The following is a 7,995-nucleotide window of genomic DNA, read 5'->3' on the forward strand; positions in this document are numbered from 1 at the left end:
ACGCTGGCGGACTACAATATCCAGAAGGAGTCGACGCTGCACCTTGTGCTCCGTCTCCGTGGTGGCATGTGATAGTGTCGGTGGGAGAATAATTACAGTTCTGCAGTGAACCCTTTTTGTTTGTGAGTAGGGAGCAAAAATAGCCGATGGTGTGTTGTTTGCGGTTTCTGGGTTGCTTGGTGTCTGAAGGATTGATTGATTGATGCGTGTTTGTTTGTGCGGATGGGGTTTGTCTGTTCGGTTTGGGGTCATAGCAGTCCAAGCATGTTGTGAAGTAGACCCTGACTGAGTCCCTGGGACGGCATGTAGGAATATCTGAGTGTCCTGGGCAACTCCAGCCTTAATTTTTGTTTTGTGTGTTTCCTCGCTCTTTATTACTTTTTTCTATTATTATTATTGGGAATGGGTGCAAAAAGCTTTTTTTTTGGGTTAGGGTGTGTTCTTTTTTTTTCTCGTTGAGGTGGAGGTGAGCGAGAAAATTTTGATAACACCAGAGACGTGATATGGGGCAGCTGTTGATTTATGCGTCTTGTGTGTGTCCTGCTGTACACTGGGTCTGCTAATTTTACATGTATCTGCCGGTTTTTTTTTCTTCGCACTTTGCTTGTAAGGCCATCTGGGGGTGTGGAAGGATAGAAGTACGGGTATCGGGCGAGGTAGGAGCGTGGTTTTGTGTTGTTTCTGCTTGTGTGAGTGGTGGTCGAGTGGTCGAGTGGCCGAGTCTCTGTGCGTGTGTGTGTGTGCCTGTAGGTCTGCCGAGATGACCGCTGGCCATGGCGCTGCGCATGGTGGCCACGACGACGCCCCGCATGTCGCGTACAAGGGCGAGCGCCCGCCCTTTGAGCGCATCCCCATGCCATCCATGGCGACAGAGGAGTATAGGGACAACCTGCCCGCGTTTGACAGCGAGAAGCCAATGCCGCCCCCGCGCAGTGTGTTGGAGCGTTTCTCGCGGGTGCTTCAGCTGCAGTTCGGGCAGGACCCCGACATGCCGCTGCTCGGTAGCTCACCGGAGCGCAAGTACGACAGCTGGTTTGACTACATCACGAGTCCCATTGCTCCGCTGCGCCCGCGCAATTACACGGACGCCTATACGAGGCCGAATCCGTGCCCGGAGGAGTACTGGTGGGCATCGTGGCGGTGGCCGCGGACAAAGTACGTGAACGCAAAAGTGCCGCCCCCTGTCGACGGAAAGTACAATGACTATTACCACTACTTAGCATACAAGAATTGGTTGGAGCGGGAACGTGACGTGTATATGGCCCACGCCAACTTGGTTAACGAGATGACAATGCGGTGCATAGTGAAAGAAGGACAGTACAATGCTGCTAAGAACTGCCGCCACCTGTACAACAAGCAATTTGCCATGTCTCGAATGGAGGAGCTCAACCAGGCGCTGCTTTACATGGCAATTACCGGGAATGCCGCAATCCGGGAGACACCTTACCCGAATGACTTTGTTGAGGAGAAGCGGAAGATATACGATGACTGGTTGTTCCGTACTCGCATGAGGAAGCCAGGTGATGTAGTGTAGTATGGGGCATTAGTTGTAGTGATAGGACTGGTGTTGTCTGGGATGGGTTTTCGGGGAATGTTTCGTTTTTTTTTGCTTTACATGTAGCGTTCGGGGAGTGCATTCGCCCACGTACGAGATGGGCGTCTCGCTTTTTCTCCTCGTTCTCTGTGTGCGAATGGTGCTGTGTGGAAGAGTAGAGGATAGGCATGACATCATGCGTCTACTCGTGTAGCATTATAAATGTGTGGTGCAGTAGTGCTTGAGGTAGGTGCCTGATGGAGTGTGGACAAAGCATATATGTCTGAGAGAAACAGGTGGATGGCGGGGGTCCCACTCGCTTCCGTTTTGTTGTGTATCTGTGGATGCGTCTCTGTGTGTGTGTGTGTGTGCCCTTCCGTGCGTATTGCTTCTGCTTTCCTTCTTTTTTTTGTTGTTTCTGTTGCTGGTTGGATGCACAACGAAAAAAGTAAACAGTCATAGAAAATGAAGTTGATGCATTCGCCGCAGGGGTTGACGGATGCGAACGAGGAGACGCTGCAGGAATGTTTACGCATCCAGAAACTCGCCCGTGCCGTCGACGAACTGGTTGCGTGGGACTTCATCATGGACGAAAAGGAGGCAATCCTCGCGGAGCTGGAGAGAGCTGTAGAGGACGCTGAGCAAGAACTGCAGCGGGCCGACGTGGGGCTCGAGCGGCAGCGCCAGCGCTGCGCCCTCATCTCCATCGGGCCGCATGACGCAAGTGGTGAAACAACGCGGCGGCCGTACGCAGCGAGGGGCGAGGATAGTGCGCTGATCGCGTTGTGGCAGGCGCAGGGCGACGCGTTCATTCAGCAGTACGAGCGGCACTTGACGAGGTACAAGCGGCTGTGGCTCAAGCTGCAACTACAAGAAGACGAGTTGACGCCCGATAGTGAAAACAATGACAAGGATGCGGATTGAAAGGAGTGCATGAGGGCTTATTGCCACTTTCAGTCCTCCTGCTGCTACTGCTTCTAATCCTCCCCGAGAAGGCAACCGTTGTGGATTTCCTCTTAATATCTTTCCTCTCACTGCACAGAGGATACATAGTGAGGCAAAAAAGGGGACCGACCATAGCGTGAAAATACGGCGTCGCCGTGGCTCGTTGTTCTGTAGCGGGGCGCCCGTATTGAGATTTATTTTCCTGTGCTTTGTTTTCGCGATTGAAAGCTCCTTTTTCTCTTTGCTGTTTGCTTCCTTCTTAATCCACCATTTTTGTTGTTCTCCCAAAAAAGCCTAGTGGAGAAGGTGGCGGGGTGTCGCCTGTCGTTTAGAGTGACCTGGGCAGTGTGTGTGTGTGTGTGTGTGTCACATGAGCGTCGATCCCCTCGCGCCCCCCGATGACGGCCGACTGGAGCTGCAGCGCCTGCTGAAGGAGAACAGAGAGCTGCGGGAGGCCAACGCGGCGCTGCGTGTCGCGTCGGAGATGAAAGTTGCTGGCACCAGCAGTAAGGGAAGGTCTGCCGCTACTACTGGTGCTGCGGCCGGTATTGAGTCTGAGCGGGCGAAAGGGGACGGAAGCGAGGCTAGTGATAAACCGACGCCGAACACGGCACAGCTACGGAAGTTAAAGGAAGAGTTGCAGCGTACCAAGGATGAGTTGATACGCGCTCAAGATGAACAGCGACAGGCGAAGGAGGGGTACAACCAGCTGAAGTCTGTTTTTGAATCCTTTGTAGTGGAAGTTTGTGAGCGTGAGGAGGCGTGCAAGCTTGTATTCGTCAGGGTTCATGAAGAGATTGAGGAGCAGAAGAAGCTTTGTGAAGGTTTGCGGCGACAACTTCAGGAGCGTTTGTCTACTGCTCCTGCTCCTGTCCCTGCTGCTCCGGTTCCTGTTCCTGTTGCTCCTCCTCCCGCACCGGCCCCTGCAGTTGTTGGTGTCGATCCTTCCTCGTTACACGACCTCGTTGACAGCCTTCATGGTTCGATTAAAGAGCTTGAGTATCGTTTGGGGTACAGAGCGGATGCAGGAAGCCGCCACGCCGCGTCAGTAGCTGTTGCGCGTCCACCAAGAGGGAGACCACAGGCTGTCGTAGCGGCCAATCTCTCGCATCCTTCGGGCGTACAAACCCAACCACATGAGCAGGAAGATCAGGATCAGCATCAACATCCGGCCCAGCATCAACATCAGGCCCAGCATCAACATCAGGCCCAACATCAACATCAGGCCCAGCATCAACATCAGGCCCAGCATCAACATCAGGCCCAGCATCAACATCAGGCCCAGCATCAACATCAAGATCAGCATCAGCGGCAGGTGCAGAGCCAGCAGGAGTTGCAGAAGACACCGCATCTGGTGGTGCCGGTCCGCGGGGCGGGGGCGCTGCGTACCACCACTGCAGCGTCGAGCTCGCAGAGCGTCACCGTTGAGCGCAAGAAGCGTGGACGGAAGAAGCGCGATGACACGGAGGTGACGAAGCGGCACGCGGCCGAGACGCCTGCGCAGCCCAGCGCGGAGGCGCTCTTCAAGGGCTTCACGCCTAGCGCAGTGAGGCCGAAGGGGTCAGTGGTGAATTTCGGTAGTGAGCCCATTACGGACTACTTGGGTCTTCTGGAGAAGACGGGTGCAAGCAACGTGGATGCTCTTCGGCGCGAGCTGATGAAGTTCTGCGCCTCGAACGTGAGCGTCCTCGCGTCATACGCCGTTGAGCACTTCCTCAGCAAGGCCGTGCTTGCGGCCCCGGTGATAACGCTCTGGAAGCACACCGAGCAGGTGATGCGGATCGGCAAAGATGTCTTCCGCGCGTTCGTGGCGCAGGCGGTGCGGAAACTTGTGCGCCTTCTCGGCCCCGACAGCGCGGTGGCGCTTGACCACAGCCCACAGCTGCGGTGCCTGGCGCTGGCGCTGCGCATGGCGTGCGCGGTGCAGCTGCGGGACACCGCCCAGGGTGAGGACGCACTTTTTGTTGCGTTCTACGAGTGTACTGTGAGTGCGCTGCGCACCTGGCGGGCTAGCGGGCTGGTGAGTGAGCAGCAGCACGTTCTCAGCACGTGGATGGTCGCTGTCCAGCACCTCTGCGGGTTCGTTGAGGATTTCCACATGGTGATACGCTACCACGCCAACTCGGAGCGTGTGCTCGAGGCACTCACGCTTCCTAATTCTCTTTCACGCTACGCAGTGCAAGCAGTGATGACATCCTGTTACTTTACTGCCTCGCCGCAGTCGTCATCGGCACCGCCTGCTACTTCTTCTGGTGCTGCTGCGAACGCGGAGAGCTGGATAGCCTTCTGCGACGCCATGGACTGGAGCCGCAGCGAATTGCCGTCAGATATGATTGGGTCCGCTGCTGCAAGGATTCTCTCTCACTCAACAGACGTGCAGCGGAGGGGTGAGGCGCTTCTCTCTCTTCGACTCTTGGTGCTTCAAAAGGGACTCAGCTTCCTACAGGCGCTCACAGAGGAGCTACGAGTCTCCGGTGGCGATGTTGACATTGATGCGGTCTTTGCAGAATTGTTTAGCCTCGCCGTCGTTGATCTGCAACTGGAAGACCCGCGCGACGAACAATGGGGCCGTGCCATAGCATTCTTTGCGGAATACCTCAGCACAAGCTCTGTGGAGCAGACGAAATCAGCGGAGGAGCTTCTCGCTACGTGCAAGGACACACACCTGTTAGTCCTGCGGGCTGTACTGCAGCTCTGCCACGGTGCGGGCAGGGTCACAGAGGAGGGAGCTGAGCACCTCGCGAAGGCGCTCCGCTGGGTGAAGGCGCTCAACGTGGTGCTCGAGCGGTCCGCGCGCGAGAATGAGGCCTCGGCAGCAACGCACCCGCTTCGGCGGACGCTGCTTGGACAGGAGCTGCGCTATCTGTGCCAACAGGAGCTGTAATGGTTTGAAAACAAAGAAAAAACCTGAAGAGGTGGGTGAAAAGGAAGGGGAAAAAAAGAAAATGATGCGGAATTACCTTCTATGGTCCCTCCGTTGTTCTTGTTGTTGTTTTCGATTTTTTTTTTTTTGCCTTTCTCATTTTTTTTCCCCCCGGCGTTGTGACAAAACGTGCCTCTCGAGTATGCGCATTTCCCCATTTGCTTGAAGAAGACTGCTTTAGCCGGGCCAAGCAATGGTGCTGCTGACGGTGAAGGGCACAACGTTCCCAGACGAGTTTGCCTTTGAGTGCACAGCCTCAACGGACATTTCCCCCGAACTGGCGCAGCAGATATGCCACATGCAGAACGCCCGTCATCAGGTGAGACTGCAGCTTCTTTCCGCCCGCGAACTCATCGATGAGGCGCGGCGAAAGTGGAAGTCTGACGTTGCTGGTGCTCGCGTTGACACGTTGGCAGCCTACGAGTGCATGATTGAAGAGACATACACTCGCCTAAAGGACAAGAGCACACCCGTCACAGTGGAGGAGTTTGACTGCTACGCCGAGAAGCTGCGGAAGATGACTGAGGATCTCTTCCCCGAGGAATGCAGTGTCCCTGGTGGCGGCCGTGACGCCGCTATTGAGTCCCTCTACCAGCTACATGACAACCCCGACATCGACGAGGACCATCGTCTCGTTATCTACCACTGCCGTGCCATCCTTGACCCACAGTGGAAGAAGCAGGAGCTGCAGCGTGAGGACCAGGTCGGGCTGTGGTTCTGTGGCAAGCTAATGGAGGGGACCATCGCAAAGTACTCTGGAAAGAACGAGAAGAGCCGTCTGACGGTGAAGGTACACCCGAAGGATGGTGCCCCGCCGAGCATTGAGCCGCGGATGAGTTATGACGACCAACGCGTGCTCTTTGAGCGGCTGCGGCAGCGGCGTGAGGAGTACAAAACCCTCGAGGACTCAGAGCTGCGGGACCGGGTGTTGGCACAGTCGCGTGGCCGAGTGGTGTTGGACGTTGCTGCTGCAACAGACAGCATCAAGGTTGACACCTCACGGATGCGGACGATTCGCCCCCAAAAGGAAGAGAAAGAAGTCGTCTGACGCGGACACATCAGTTCTTTTCCCATGGAATAGGTGTGAAGAAGAATCGCGTTATTGTTTGCATTCGCGTTGGCGTGACGCAGCCCGTGTATTGTTTGGTTGAAGGGCGAAGAAGGTACAAAACAAAAAGAAATCCCCATTGCTTTTTTGTTCATCATCACCTCCAGCTGTTTAAGCGGATTCTGCCTCGGTCTCTCCTCTGTTGCACAACGCCATAAGAAAGGAAGGAAGGTCCCACACACAAACACACCGGGCAGCTTGTGTTCACCTGTCTTTGAGCATGACATCACTCAAGGGCACTGCGCGGGAGATGCGGGAGGCGGCGGCGCAACTCGCAGAGGCACGCGGGTTGCAGCCGGACGAGCTGCCGTGTCGTCAAGACGGCCTGCTGTTGTTTGCTGTTGCAGCACTCAAAGAGTTGGAAGCAGAGGCCCTGTCTTCTTCGTCAACCTCAGAGGTGGCAGCCGCTGCCAAGAGTGCAAGGCATGCGCTGCGCTCATACCTCCCACGCCCGCAGCAGGAGACAGGGGGCGGCGCAAAGCGAGATCGTGGAGATGCACATGGCGACGACCAGATTCACAACACCAGCAACGAGGATAATGTCGATCTTGGGCAGTACGCCCACACCAGCGTGTTTGATGGCAACGAGAGGAAGCGCGCGAAGTTTGCACGGTTGATGGGTGGCGGGAAAAGCGAGGTGTCGCACCACGACACCTTCGCCGCGGACGCCAACACGCTGAAGCGTATCAATGGTAACCTGGAGGAGCAGTTTAACACTGCGATTACTCGACACGGCAAGAAAGGACTTGGTGCGTAATGCGTACGCGAACAAGAGTGAAGGGGGGTACTGATGGTGGCCGCGGATGGTGGGCGGTTGATGCTGTAGCTGTTGCGGCTTCTCTCTCTGCCAGCGGAGTCGGAGGGGGCCCGGGGGTGCGTGGGAGGAGTTCTCCAAGGGTGTGCCCTTGGATGATTCATCGCCCTCCTCTCCCTTTTGGTGTGTCACCGTTCTGCTTATTTGTTAGCTGCAATGTCTGAAGAAAAATGTAGAAGTGCTTCGTTGCGGTTCGTACTGATAGTCCCGTGTATGCGTGCTGCAGCCCTTTCCCTCTTCTTGCTTCTCTCTGACAGACAATCTAAAAGCAAAAAAAAAAGGATCATGCCAATGACGGTGCTACTTGTGTGCTCCACGTGTTCTGCGTTTTGGTCGTGTAATGCTTCCCTAAGCGTGCTGCAGCATGCATGATGTTTGCGACGCTGTGAGCTCCGTGTTTCCGCTTATATATACATATACGTGTGTGTGGGTGTATGGCTGCACTGTTACGGACGGAGGTAAGGTGTGCCAGCAAGATTGGCAATGAAGCCTCATTAGACCTCCACAGCTCGTGTCGCCGTGGTGGCACGGTGAGTATTGACGTGCCGCACTGGGCTGTGGGCCTGCAGTTGCATCGCTGGAAGGTCTGCTGCAACTTGTTGTTGGTTTGGCTCTGCGGCACAACAAATGGGGATGCTTGCAGCACGCGGGCACGCCCATCTTTTTTTTTT

General features: G+C 55.6%; 6 protein-coding genes across 6 annotated transcripts; 5 read left to right on the forward strand and 1 right to left on the reverse strand.

Annotated features, from left to right (window-relative positions):
• Positions 1 to 760: 760 nt before the first annotated feature.
• DQ04_07831000 (hypothetical protein) lies at positions 761 to 1,534 on the forward strand (the record flags this gene model as incomplete). The annotated part of the gene is made up of 1 exon (XM_009315317.1): positions 761 to 1,534. The coding sequence occupies one exon, from the start codon at positions 761 to 763 to the stop codon at positions 1,532 to 1,534; it is 774 nt and encodes a 257-aa protein (XP_009313592.1).
• Positions 1,535 to 1,999: 465 nt separating this feature from the next.
• DQ04_07831010 (hypothetical protein) lies at positions 2,000 to 2,458 on the forward strand (the record flags this gene model as incomplete). The annotated part of the gene is made up of 1 exon (XM_009315318.1): positions 2,000 to 2,458. The coding sequence occupies one exon, from the start codon at positions 2,000 to 2,002 to the stop codon at positions 2,456 to 2,458; it is 459 nt and encodes a 152-aa protein (XP_009313593.1).
• A 391-nt stretch (positions 2,459 to 2,849) lies between these two features.
• DQ04_07831020 (hypothetical protein) lies at positions 2,850 to 5,363 on the forward strand (the record flags this gene model as incomplete). The annotated part of the gene is made up of 1 exon (XM_009315319.1): positions 2,850 to 5,363. The coding sequence occupies one exon, from the start codon at positions 2,850 to 2,852 to the stop codon at positions 5,361 to 5,363; it is 2,514 nt and encodes an 837-aa protein (XP_009313594.1).
• Positions 5,364 to 5,595: 232 nt separating this feature from the next.
• On the forward strand, positions 5,596 to 6,450 carry DQ04_07831030 (hypothetical protein; the record flags this gene model as incomplete). Its single annotated transcript, XM_009315320.1, has 1 exon — positions 5,596 to 6,450. The coding sequence occupies one exon, from the start codon at positions 5,596 to 5,598 to the stop codon at positions 6,448 to 6,450; it is 855 nt and encodes a 284-aa protein (XP_009313595.1).
• Positions 6,451 to 6,730: 280 nt separating this feature from the next.
• Positions 6,731 to 7,267, forward strand: DQ04_07831040 (hypothetical protein; the record flags this gene model as incomplete). Its single annotated transcript, XM_009315321.1, has 1 exon — positions 6,731 to 7,267. The coding sequence occupies one exon, from the start codon at positions 6,731 to 6,733 to the stop codon at positions 7,265 to 7,267; it is 537 nt and encodes a 178-aa protein (XP_009313596.1).
• Positions 7,268 to 7,607: 340 nt separating this feature from the next.
• DQ04_07831050 (hypothetical protein) lies at positions 7,608 to 7,995 on the reverse strand (the record flags this gene model as incomplete). The annotated part of the gene is made up of 1 exon (XM_009315322.1): positions 7,608 to 7,995. A coding segment is annotated over one exon (388 nt), but the record flags the coding sequence as incomplete, so codon positions are not given.

Source organism: Trypanosoma grayi (assembly GCF_000691245.1).
Source record: "Trypanosoma grayi strain ANR4 Tgr_783_V1, whole genome shotgun sequence".
NCBI classification, from domain to species: domain Eukaryota; phylum Euglenozoa; class Kinetoplastea; order Trypanosomatida; family Trypanosomatidae; genus Trypanosoma; species Trypanosoma grayi.